Raw genomic sequence first — 13,643 nt, 5'->3', positions numbered from 1 at the left:
GCTCTGGATTCAAACAAGCATCAGCCATGATGCTCTCTGCCTCTGTCTCCATCTCACTGCTTTAGTACCACATTACATCACAGCCCTAACTCTAACCTCTAAGTTTTTAGCCCACACTTCTTCTTGCTTTAGCTGTTGAGCAGGGGTCACAACCATTTGTCATTCCACACAGAGACCCTTTGATCCTCTATAGCCTTCGAATCCCCACGACGGGGTGAGCTCCCATTGCTCGGTCCCAGCTCCTGCCAACCTAGCAGCTCGAAAGCACATCAAAGTGCAAGTCAATAAATAGGTACCACTCCAGTGGGAAGGTAAACGGCGTTTCTGTGCGCTGCTCTGGTTTGCCAGAAGTGGCTTAGTCATGCTGGCCACATGACCTGGAAAAACTGCCTGCGGACAAACGTCAGATCCCTTGGCCAGTAAAGTGAGATGAGTGCCGCAACCCCAGAGTTGTTCGTGACTGGACTTAATGGTCAGGGGTCCTTTACCTTTCTTTTAGTCTTCTTAATAGCCTATCACCCCAGGTGATTTCCTCACAAGGAAGTTAGCCTAGCTTAATTAGCCCTTAGCATTTCACTTAATTTAAGTATTAGCAGAAACTAGCAGGCAGTTTAATTTACAGGATCTGGCTTAATACACACAGGTCTTGCACTCAGTTTTAACACTCCAAAACATTGATTAAATTCTAACATCTAGACCCTGGAATTTAGGGTGTCTAGTATCCACAAACTCATAACACTATGTTCTCTGGAGGTGGTTAACACGTCATCATATGGGTTATGCTGCTCTCTTGCTGCTGAAGACAGGAAACACAGACTGGTCTTTATCTGTTGGTCACACCCCCATCATCTCAGTCAGTTTCTTGTCTTCTCCACGGGCAGGTGTGTGTGTGTGTGTGTGTGTGCCTGCCTCACAGAGCAGTAGATCCCAATGTAGAGTTTTATTCCCCCCTTGTTGCTGACATGGACCTTCACTCACCTCTTCTTCCCTGCCAGGGAGGAGGGCATCATTTTGTGGTTCCCCTCAGATGCCAAAATATCTTGGGCCAGCCCTGTGTGCACACGTGTGTTGCTTCAGGCTTGTTCTGCTAACTCTAAATTTTATTTAGAATTTTGTTCATCTTGAAGGTTTGCATTTCTCTTTTTATATATAGGAATGCATCTTTAATTGTAACACTTTACGACACCTAATCCGACTTATAAATTTTGTCAAACCTGAAAAGAGTATGAAATGCTTGCCTAAAACAATGTTTCACATTTCTTTGACAGATTCTGCATCACAAACTCAGTGAATGTCAGAATGAACTTGATAATCTGAAGGCGAAAACTGAAGATTGGCATACAGATATTTCCAGACTGAAGAGCATGCTGAAATCTAAAGTAAATGTATATTTTGAAAAGCTGCAAGTTTTCTAAACCATGCAATGTCTAATGGGGTGCTTCCTGTCAAGGAGCATATTCCTATACATTCTAATGATTTGAAAGGTTTTGCTGAGCCTTCAGAGAGTGCTGTGCAAAATGCTGCAGGAGAGCTGACAGCTTCATTGGGTCAATTCACAGTGACACTTGTAAAGCATTCTGCAAGATAGTACGGTAATTTGCAAGGGGATTATCAAGACCCTTGCAAAGCCCTATACAAAATACTATGTTGCTGAGCAATTTGCAAGGGTCTTGTGAAAGGCCCTGCAAAGCACTCCTCCTGAGGCAAAAAAGGGTTGTTTGATGTCATTGTGTCAACAGGGTATTGTTAGGTTGGCTACCCCAACCAGATGTCAAATTTTTCCCACAAGGGGTGGGAGAGATGACAGTCTTGCCCATTGAACCAGATCCCATTCACCACCCCTGCTCTAAGAAATGATTCCACTCAGCCAGTACTGGGAAACTGCATTACTTTTATAGTCTCTGTTCCATGGATTGCAAAAGCTTTGCAGCCAAACTAGCTTTTGATTAAGATCTCAAATAGGTCAAATGTTTGTAGAAGGAAGGAGAAGCTTTCCATCAGTATTAATCTGTACTGACACATGTGCAAAAGGCAAAAAGAATTTGATAATCCCAGTAGAAGAAGGCATGCAAGGTCAATGCAGATCTGAGCTGCCTTAGTGTTATTTAAGGCCTCAATTCAAAATGCACTGCATGCTGAAAAATGCTTGCATGCAGTCACAAAATTCATGAGACTATTTTTTGTATTTTTACTAAACACAAAAGTTTACTGAGGCATTTCCCCATCTGCTTTGATTTTCTTGCAGCAGATCTTACAGAGGAAGGAGCTGCAATGGTATACTTGGAACAACATCAGAGCCCTTCCCCTTCCCCACTATACAGCTGGTGCTTGCCCATCTGTCTTGTTCCCTTCCCCCCTGCAGCCCATGAAAACTTTACTACTGTGGTATGAGTGGCAAGAGTGGGAGGAGATATTCTCCCCAAATTGGTCATGGACATGTTGCACAAGTTGAGTGGTACCTGCATGGCAGGTCCATCTTTCTACAGTGAAGTTGAGATGTCCACTACAGTGGTGCCCCGCAAGACGAATGCCTCGCAAGACGGAAAACCCGCTAGATGAAAGGGTTTTCCGTTTTTGAGTTGCTTCGCAAGACGAATTTCCCTATGGGCTTGCTTCGCAAGACGAAAACGTAGAATCATAGAATCATAGAGTTGGAAGAGACCACAAGGGCCATCGAGTCCAACCCCCTGCAAAGCAGGAAACACCATCAGAGCACTCCTGACATATGGTTGTCAAGCCTCTGCTTAAAGACCTCCAAAGACGGAGACTCCACCACACTCCTTGGCAGCAAATTCCACTGTCGAACAGCTCTTACTGTCAGGAAGTTCTTCCTAATGTTTAGGTGGAATCTTCTTTCTTGTAGTTTGGATCCATTGCTCCGTGTCCGCTTCTCTGGAGCAGCAGAAAACAACCTTTCTCCCTCCTCTATATGACATCCTTTTATATATTTGAACATGGCTATCATATCACCCCTTAACCTCCTCTTCTCCAGGCTAAACATGCCCAGCTCCCTTAGCCGTTCCTCATAAGGCCTCGTTTCCAGGCCTTTGACCATTTTGGTTGCCCTCCTCTGGACACGTTCCAGTTTGTCAGTGTCCTTCTTGAACTGTGGTGCCCAGAACTGGACACAGTACTCCAGGTGAGGTCTGACCAGAGCAGAATACAGTGGCACTATTATTTCCCTTGATCTAGATGCTATACTCCTATTGATGCAGCCCAGAATTGCATTGGCTTTTTTAGCTGCCGCGTCACACTGTTGGCTCATGTCAAGTTTGTGGTCAACCAAGACTCCTAGATCCTTTTCACATGTACTGCTCTCAAGCCAAGTGTCCCCCATCTTGTATTTGTGCCTCTCATTTTTTTTGCCCAAGTGCAATACTTTACATTTCTCCCTGTTAAAATTCATCTTGTTTGTTTTGGCCCAGTTCTCTAATCTGTCAAGGTCGTTTTGAAGTGTGATCCTGTCCTCTGGGGTGTTAGCCACCCCTCCCAGTTTGGTGTCATCTGCAAATTTGATCAGGATGCCCTTGAGTCCATCATCCAAGTCGTTGATAAAGATGTTGAATAAGACTGGGCCCAAGACAGAACCCTGTGGCACCCCACTAGTCACTCTTCTCCAGGATGAAGAGGAACCATTGATGAGCACCCTTTGGGTTCGGTCAGTCAGCCAGTTACAAATCCACTGAGTGGTAGCATAGTCAAGACCGCATTTTACCAGCTTCTTTACAAGAATATCATGGGGCACCTTGTCAAATGCCTTGCTGAAATCAAGGTAGGCTACATCCACTGCGTTCCCTTCATCTACCAGGCTTGTAATTCTGTCAAAAAAACGAGATCAGGTTAGTCTGACATGACTTATTTTTCAGAAATCCATGCTGACTATTGGTGATCACAGCATTCCTTTCTAGGTGCTCACAGACTGCTTGCTTAATGATCTTCTCCAGAATCTTCCCTGGTATTGATGTCAGACTGACTGGGCGATAATTATTTGGGTCCTCTCTTTCCCCCTTTTTGAAAATAGGGACAACATTTGCCCTCCTCCAGTCTGCCGGGACTTCGCCTGTTCTCCAGGAATTCTCAAAGATGACTGCCAGAGGTTCTGAAATCACATCTGCCAGTTCTTTTAATACTCTTGGATGCAGTTCATCTGGCCCTGGAGACTTGAATACATCTAGACTAGCCAAGTATTCTTGTACTATCTCCTTAGTTATTCTGGGCTGTGTTTCCTCTGCTGAATCATTTGCTCCAAATTCTTCAGGTCGGGCATTGTCTTCTTTATCAGAGAAGACTGAGGCAAAGAAGGCATTGAGGAGTTCAGCCCTTTCTGTGTCCCCTGTTTGCATTTCACCATCTTCTCCTCTGAGTGACCCCACTGTTTCTTTGTTCTTCCTTTTGCTACGAACATACCCATAAAAGCCTTTTTTGTTGCTTTTAACCTCTCTAGCAAGCCTGATTTCATTCTGTGCTTTAGCTTTTCTGACTTTGTGTCTACACGTGCTGGCTATTTGTTTGAATTCCTCTTTGGTGGTTTCCCCCCTTTTCCATTTTTTGTACACATCCTTTTTTAATCTTAACTCAGTTAAAAGTTCTTTAGATAGCCACCCTGGCTTCTTTAGGCACCTTCCATGTTTCCGTCTCATTGGTATTGCCTGAAGTTGTGCTTTTACTATCTCCCTCTTAACAAACTCCCAGCCATCATGAACTCCCTTTCCTTTTAGTATTACTGTCCATGGGATCTCACCCAGCACTTCCCTAAGTTTTATGAAGTCGGCTTTCTTAAAGTCAAGAAATTGAGTCCTAGTATGCTTGGCTGCTCCTTTCCGCTGTATAGTAAACTTCAGAAGAGCATGATCACTCGCGCCTAATGATCCTTCCACTTCTACCCCACTAACCAGGTCCTCAACATTGGTTAGGACCAGATCTAAAATGGCTGTTCCTCTTGTTGCTTCTCCCAGTTTCTGGACAATGAAGTTGTCTGCAAGGCCAGTGAGGAATCTGTTTGACCTTATGCTCTTACGTCTTGCGAGCCTCGCCATTTCCCCCCCCCGCTCCCCCCCTTTTTCAAAGCCGCTAAGCCACTAATAGCCTTTTAGCAGCTTAGCCGCTAATCCTTTAATAGCCGCTAAGCCGCTAAATCGCTAATAGCGCTAATCCTCTTAGCCGCTAATGGGGTTGCTTCGCAAGACGAAAAAACCGCTAGACGAAGAGAATCGCGGAACGGATTCTTTTCATCTTGCGAGGCACCACTGTAGTCCTGCAAACCCACCATACAACTGGACTGAAGTGAATATAGTTTACTAAGGGCCAGTTCACTTTTTTCCCCATCCATTTATATTGTAAAGTGTAGCAGTAGAGAGCCATGTGCTCTCTTTCCAATTGTCTAACAATATGGGGTGTACGCAACCAGTTCCCATGACCTTTCACTCAAAAAAGTTGTGGAAGAATTGCAGCATTCAGGTGATTATATATACAAATGATAGAATATATGCACTGTAACACAGGTTGTGTTTTTCTATGCTCTAGGACAGGGGTAGCCAATGTGGTGCCCTCCAGATGTTTTTGACTAGAACTCCCATGATCACTGGGTGTTACCTATGCTGTTGGGAGTTGTAGTCCAAAACATCTGTTGGGCACCACCATGGCTCCTGCTCTGTGATTATGCAAGCTAATTTTCTGTCCCACTATGCATGGCATATGTAAACTGGCCTCAAATTTCAAAAATGAAACCAAATTTTGAATTTCAGGAAAAGGAGAATCAAGAGCTTTTGGATAACTACCACAGGGCCAATGAGCAAGCAGAAAAGTGGGAATCCAAGTTCCAACAAATGGAAGCAAACTGTAGCTCTGTCCAACTGGAGCTCCTCAGTGCAGAATCTGAGAGCCGCAGACTAAAAGAACGAACAGAGGCTCTTGAAACAGAGATTGGGCACGTAAGTTGGAAAAGCCTCAGCAATCCATTTTTACAATTTCATTTTCATTTAATAGCTGGGCAGTAGAGCTTTTTCATTTCCATTCAGCGCTTTCGCCCTTGTTCTTCATCTCCATTGGGAGTGTTAAGGGATAAAGTTTATTGTGAGACATATGTCTCAGTTATGTGGGCTACAACAGGTACTTTCAGAAAGCACATTTGTTGTAAAGGGAAGAGGTCTTCCACTCACCATCATTCACTGACCCTATTTGCACACCATGCTAAACCAAATCATGGCTTAGTGTGACCAAGCAAATGTGGGTTCCCAGAGAGATCACAGCCACTTTGCTTCTCCTCCAGTTCTGCTTCCACCATATTGCTTTAAGCTAAACCACAGATCACTAGCCCAGGACCCAGTTGATGGCAATAGCTACCATTGACCTGCCGCACATTCTGGCCTTTTTGAGACTGTTTGGGATAAGTATGTGGTGTGAGCCCTTGTTTTTCTGTAAATGTATGAATTCTAGACTTTTACCAAGCTGAGAGTTCAGTATTCTAGGTACCATTATGTATCCTAAGATGGTTCCTGTACACATTGTGGTTGGTAAGAAATAATATGTATGCTTTTGTTTTCTAAAGTTAATAATTCTATCTTCTCCCCATCCCCAGCTCTGAAATCTGATTTTGCAGCCAAAAATCAAAATTTTGAAGATTAGACACTTTTATTTTAATCCAGATGTCCTCTCAAGATACCCAGCAGTCTTTGTTTAGAACAAAAATTGTTATTTCAGTGCAGATCTTACTTACTAGTGCAGATTCTTCAGTGTTCACATCGTCTTCTGTCTTACAAAGGCTTCCTTGGACATGTACAAGGAAGAACAACTTTCTGCATTGAAAGTTCATATACCAATATTGTGCTTTCTGCAAACAACTGAATCTACATGGAACTCTGGATCAGTCTGCCTAAGCCATAGCCCTTAACAGTGTATATAAATAATTGATATAAATGAAATGTAGCTGCATCTAGTGTTTACTGGTTTGTTCACAAGATATTTATTTTACATTCTGCTTACAGTTAACATTTTTATTTTAAATTCACTGCAGAAACTCTTAGAAGTTATGTATTAGAAAAAGATAAGGTATAATTGTTTAACTAAAACTGTAATTGATCTTCCCTAAAGTTATTAGGCATTGTTCTGGTACATGTCTATCAAAATGTTAATTGTCTTCATCTACACATGCTTTCACAGCAATTAGCAGCAGAAAAAGCCCACAAGTCACAGATTTCTACATTAGGTAAGTCTCTTTTGAAAATGGAGGAGGACCTCCATGACGTGCAACTGGAGAAAGTTTCTGTACTGTCAGAGTTGGCATCTACTCGGGAACTCTGCATAAAATTGGACACTAGCAAAGAGTTATTAGCCCGGCAACTAAGCAACACAACACAGGAAATAGAACGGGTAAGTATAATCTAATCTGCACATTGTTTAGAGCAAACAGGAAAGGCAGAAAACCTAAGTTGGAATGCCTTTTAATATCATCTTGAATGAAATTCTCACAATACAGCAACCTTTATGTTATGTACTTTTGCTTAAATACAAACATAAGAAGAGCCCTGCTGGATTACACCAAAGGCCCTTCTGGCAGTGGCGTAGCGTGGGGGTGCAGGGGGGGCCTGCCGCACCGGGCGCAACATCTGGGGTTAGGGCAAATCCACAGGTTAGGGGGCGCAAATCCACGGGTTAGGGGGCACAAATCCACGGGTTAGGGGGCGCAAATTACTTGCCTTGCCCCGGGTGCTGACAACCCACGCTACGCCACTGCCTTCTGGTACTGCCTTCCAGGGGTTCCCGATTTTATATGTTTTCGTGTATACATGTACAGTGGTACCTCGGGTTAAGTACTTAATTCGTTTTGGAGGTCCGTTCTTAACCTGAAACTGTTCTTAACCTGAAGCACCATTTTAGCTAATGGGGCCTCCCGCTGCCGTGGCGCCGCAAGAGCACGATTTCTGTTCTCATCCTGAAGCAAAGTTCTTAACGCGAGATACTATTTCTGGGTTAGCGGAGTCTGTAACCTGAAGCATCTGTAACGTGAAGCGTATGTAACCCAAGGTACCACTGTACTGTAGACTGCTGTAACTGAACCTTAGCATAAGATGCAAGTTACCTGTATATCAACATCAACAGTGTTCTGCTTTGTCTATTTTTGGTACATATGATGGAACCTCTCTACATAATCTCACAAGACTTCAATAACTGAGTAAAAAAGGGGTTGGGATGAGTAGGTGGGCCAGGTGTAAAGAGGGTGGATTTGGTCAGGTGTAAAGGGAGAAGGCATTGGATAAGTTGGGGGGGGTGGCGCATGGAGCGAGCAGCCCCATCTATAATATCACCATCCATTTTTCCTAGGGATTCACGCAGGAGGCATCCAGAAAACAGTGGCTTTATTTCCCCCGCCAACTTCCCTAAGAAGGCAGAGTTACATGGTACCAAAATGACTGCATAAGCCAGCTCCTTAGATTACACCTCCAGTTCCTTCCCTCCCTAGTACTTCAAAGCTCCTGCTTCTTATTTTCTTAGATTTACCTTGGCTCCTTGTTCCTTTTTTACTTTCTCTTTATGAATTTGGTCAGTTTTCTTTCTCCTCTCTCTTATTCTCCCCCCAAGGTTTTTCCTATGGGGGGAAGGGGAAGTGAGCTCTTAGAAGAGACAACCCATGTCCTGGCTAACAAAAGAAAAAAGGCCAGCTATCACTCCCTCAGATCTACTTGCCACCAAGCCACCTGCAGTAGAAGAAACTAGTGCCTTTCTCTGGAGCACTTAGAGCCACAGTTCTGATTTCTAACCTGGCCTTTCCAGTGCTGTCTAGGCTAAGGTGCTTATTGATGAGGGAGAGTGCTGGGGTGCAATGGAGTTTGGTTGAGATTTTAGCCAGCCTGTTCAGTCTTTTGATGCTTTCCCTCTAGGCTGGGATAAGTTTCAGTGTTTATTCTATCAGCTAAAGCTTTGCCAGGGTAGCAGTTTTTGGCAGGAAAATGGCAGCCACTTAAAATTAGGTTTTATGCATGAAACCTCCACTCCACCATCTTGGATAGAGAATTTGATAGCCCTCCTTTCATCTGGCCACTAGAGGGCAGAATCTTTCCCCCTTCAACCTAGACCTTCTGGACTTGGTGTGCTTTTAGAAACTGGCCACTTGGCTCCCACTCTTTTGACAACCTCCCTCATCCAGGCAGTGGTGCTCCTTCATTCCCTCCTACAGGCCTGACTAGCTCTTCTCAGCTCAGCAGCTTCTTACTCAATAATGCGGCCCTTTACCATCACTACATAGGCCTGGCTTGCACGTCTAGGTTCAGCAGCCATCCACCCAATACAGCCTTTTTCCCCTTCTAGTCTGGCAGTTAGGATCAAAGGCTTATTAAGGGTCCATCTCCAGATATGCCGCACTCTCCCCTTGTACAACTGTTCAGAGATATTATTGAGGCTTACATCAATCAGCATTTTGCTCTAGCCCTACATCCATCTTGCTCTGGGAAAAGGGACAAATTTTAAGTCACCATACCTCAGATTTGTCTGCTTCTCCTTCCAAAGATTTAAGCCGTTCTGAAAAGACTTTAAAAGTCTAAAAAGACTTTTTTGCATGGCCACAATCGTAAGAAATCGAACAAATATCTGCATTGCATTTTTTCGTATTCCTCAGAGGAATCGTTGGAGGTCTTGTCTGTCCTGCAAACTCTTCAGGACAGCTGGTGGCTAAACATGCTAGGAGGGGTCCTGGGTCCTGTATTTCTCCTGGGTTAGTGCCATTTCTTCATCATAGGACCTCTCCCCAGGGCAACCAGCCCTTTGATCCCTCCCTGATTTGGCTTAGCTTAGGTAAGTAATAGGGACGCGGGTGGCGCTGTGGGTTAAACCACAGAGCCTAGGACTTGCCGATCAGGAGGTCAGCGGTTCAAATCCCCGCGACGGGGTGAGCTCCCGTTGCTCGGTCCCTGCTCCTGCCAACCTAGCAGTTTGAAAGCATGTCAAAGTGCAAGTAGATAAATAGGTACTGCTCCGGCAGGAAGGTAAACGGCGTTTCCGTGCACTGCTCTGGTTTGCCAGAAGCGGCTTAGTCATGCTGGCCACATGACCCGGAAGCTGTCTCCGGACAAACGCCGGCTCCCTCGGCCAGTAAAGCGAGATGAGCGCTGCAACCCCAGAGTCGGTCACGACTGGACCTAATGGTCAGGGGTCCCTTTACCTTTACCTTTTAGGTAAGTAATACTGTTTTCTGGATGCCTCCTGGATGCATCACTGGGAACAGAATGTTGGTCACTTTCCATTAATGTTCTTTCATGGGGTGTGCAGGAGGCATCCAGACGCACCCTTTGTATGGGCCTGGGCTCCAGCATCTGATTTGTGCCATGTCTATTTGGAGGGGTTACTTTTTACTTTTCTTTTCTAGGCTCTCTTTATTTTGCTCACAAGTGCTTCTCTGATGGCTCTTTCTCCAACTCGAATATGGTTGAAACGAGATGGAGTCTTAGGAGTTGAATGATGCAATCGTTTTGGTATCATGTGACCCCACCTGTCCTAGGGCAGCGGGTAGTATTAATCCACTGTTTACTGGATTCCCCCTGCATTCCCCCAGAAAGAATGTTCATGGTAAGTGACCAACATTCCATTCTATGCATCATGTAGATTACTTGGCATAGATGCATGCCAAGTTTCTACGGTGATATTTCACACCAGAACTTTCTGAAATGGCACTTTTAACCCTCTGTCAACAAGTGGAAATCAAATGTACCCTGATAAAACTGGGGGAAAATTTTTTTTGGTCAGTTTTCCACAATTCCATGTTCAAGTCAGTTCTCAACTATGTCAATGTGTGGATTGCCATGTGGTGTTTCAGGTCTCCTCTCCTTAATTTAATTAAAAATATTTTTTTACTCTCAGTGCCAAGTCTACTCCTGTTAGAATGACAGGGTTGTTTTTTTAATCACTTAAGATGCTTGGAGGTGACCGCAAAGTGGAAAAACAATATTATTTTTCCATAATCAACTAATCAGTCACTTCTGTTAACATCACCACAAAAAGCATCAGGGGTCAGAAGTGCTCCTCAGTTTTTGCAAAATTTATTTATTACCCTGATTTTTAAAAATATTTTTCCAGTTAGAACCTTGTCTGTGAATCTTGGTGCCCACCCCACATCATAGTTATCATTTTTGTGCAAAACTTACAGATCTGGCTTTGGGGGCTACTGCAACCCCAATGGCATCTGCAAATCTTTGTAAGAAACCAGCGCACTCACCTCAATTGGTGGTAAGACTTAATAGCAACTCTCAGTCAAAGACCTGGGCCCGGAATATGAATGAACTCTGAATATGCATATCCTGCCCCATCTGAATGCCCTATATGCAGAATAATATTTCTCACTGAAGACCATCTCATTATCTAGCATGTAAGAAAAGATTCAGGCAGACTCTGCTCTCATGGAGCTTTGTATGTAAATTGGGGCTCCACAGAGCTTCAGATTATGCCCTCTAAAGTTTAACTGGGGCATACAGTTATATAATTCTCTATTCAGGGGTGGGAAAGAGAAGAAAATCAATACAACCTAGCCAGAGAGCCAGTGTGGTGTAGTGGTTAAGAGCAGTAGTCACGTAATCTGGGTAACCGGGTTCGCGTCTCCGCTCCTCCACATGCAGCTGCTGGGTGACCTTGGGCCAGTCACACTTCTTTGAAGTCTCTCAGCCCCACTCACCTCACAGAGTGTTTGTTGTGGGGGAGGAAGGGAAAGGAGATTGTTAGCCGCTTTGAGACTCCTGAAGGGGAGTGAAAGGCGGGATATCAAATCCAAACTCTTTCTTTCTCTCTTTCTTTCTCTCAGAGTTAAACATATTTAAGCCACACTGATTTAAGTGTATGAAAATAAAATAAGAGCTAAAAGTACTTAAAAATGTGTTCATTTTTATACTATATTTTTGAATTGACAGGGAATTGCAGTTACTGACTATTAGGTGCATATTTTACATCTAGGAAGATGATATGGGGAAGAAGAGTGCTAATGGAATTTAGTTTACAATTTGAAATGTAATTCATCAGTTTCTCATATATTGTATATTAGGGAAAATGAAGAAATTTAACCTTTTTGGCTTTCAGCTGCAAAATGAATGGGAATCGTCTCACTCTGAAACCGAACTCCTCAAAAAACAACTCACTAATGAAAGAATTTCAATTAAAAACCTAGAAACATTGTTAGCATCCAACCGTGAAAAGGAATATCAATCTCAGATGATAAGCCAAGAAAAAGAGTCTGAAATTCAGCTTCTTAAAGAGCAGCTTTCGCTGGCTGAAAACAAGATGTAAGTTAGTAACTGGTAGAAACAACACAGTTCTTCTAGATTTGAAACCACTATATTAATTTTTGTTAGTACAGTATGCTCATCTTTCTACTAAGTGGGAAAGATTCTTTGGTGATAAAGAAAGAGAGCACTGATAGGGAGTAGTAGCCACCTGCACGAGGAATTCTTGGAAAAGAAGGCAGCCTGACAAATGGAAGAAAATTATTTTTGTGATTGGAGCAGGTTGCAAGTTATAAAATTTCCCCTCCCTCCCAAATCCTGGACTAATCATGATTCTACCCCCATTGCCCTGTGAAAGTAACTGGTGTTTGTGTGATTAGGTAATCGGCACAGAAAGTGTTACAGACATTTGTGCTTGCTTTTTGTTTATATGTCTAGGTGTGGATATATTTCTGTTCAGTGTCGTTTGAAATTTTAAGCACTGAATATATTCAATTCCTTTTGAGAGCCGAAATATCCCATAATTGTTTTTTTTTGTTTTTGCTTTTACCCTTCTCCAACTTGTTTTTTATACTGAATACACTGAACGCTATTCTTGAAAAGCTAATTGTATTGGGGTTTATGGTCAAACATGAGAGCAAATCCATTGAAATCAGTGAGACTTGGTTATGATTACTCTGTGGGTCTACTTTATACTTGTCTAAGTCTGAATTCAACCCTTTGTTTATTTTACAGTATTTGAATAGTTGCATCCATTCAGTTCAAATGATACTTTTGTCTGTTATAGTGCTACCCAGAGTCGAGATTTTTCACAGCTCAAAAATACAATAACTCAATTGGAGTCTGAGTTAGATATCACCAAAAGGCAGCTGGGTACAGAACGCTTTGAAAGGCAAGTGTATGATCACATATTTAGTCTTCTGTTATTTTTCCAAATAAGATCACATGCAATCATGCTAATTTAAAAAGAGCCATGTACATATTTTCTAAAAGCATCTTACCAGTAATCTTATATTCACTGGAACTAAGGCTGTAATTGAAAGCATATTTATTAGGGAGCCTAGGGTTTGCCAATCGGAAGGTTGGCGGTTCGAATCCCTGCGACAGGGTGAGCTCCCGTTGCTCGGTCCCAGCTCCTGCCAACCTAGCAGTTCGAAAGCACATCAAAGTGCAAGTAGATAAATAGGTACTGTTCTGGCGGGAAGGTAAACAGCATTCCCCTGCGTTGCTTTGGTTTCGCCAGAAGCAGCTTAGTCATGCTGGCCACATGACCCGGAAAAACTGTCTGCGGACAATCGTTGGCTCCCTCGGCCAGTAAAGCGAGATGAGTGCCGCAACCCCAGAGTCGTTCACTACTGGACTTAACTGTCAGGGGTCCTTTAACCTTACCTTTACCACTGCTGTGGTACCTACGGTCCCTTTAATGGCCTACTGCACTGTGTTCCA

General features: G+C 43.4%; 1 protein-coding gene across 10 annotated transcripts in view; it reads left to right on the top strand.

Annotated features, from left to right (window-relative positions):
- TSGA10 (testis specific 10) overlaps positions 1-13,643 on the top strand; it is a 41,243-nt gene that overhangs the window by 21,799 nt on the left and 5,801 nt on the right. For 9 of the 10 annotated variants that reach the window (XM_028727872.2, XM_077927589.1, XM_028727871.2 and 6 more), the window contains 5 exons: positions 1,269-1,379; positions 5,745-5,930; positions 7,159-7,368; positions 12,055-12,257; positions 12,985-13,089. In XM_028727872.2, coding sequence (XP_028583705.2) covers positions 1,269-1,379; positions 5,745-5,930; positions 7,159-7,368; positions 12,055-12,257; positions 12,985-13,089 — 815 coding nt within the window. Of the gene's footprint in view, positions 1-1,268; positions 1,380-5,744; positions 5,931-7,158; positions 7,369-10,357; positions 10,558-12,054; positions 12,258-12,984; positions 13,090-13,643 lie in introns of those variants that run through there. The other variant, XR_003706514.2, reaches the window with a different exon arrangement.

Source organism: Podarcis muralis, chromosome 4 (assembly GCF_964188315.1).
Source record: "Podarcis muralis chromosome 4, rPodMur119.hap1.1, whole genome shotgun sequence".
Lineage (NCBI taxonomy): Eukaryota > Metazoa > Chordata > Lepidosauria > Squamata > Lacertidae > Podarcis > Podarcis muralis.
Note: the sequence above shows the minus strand (reverse complement) of the source record. Positions and strands in the feature narration are given on the sequence as shown.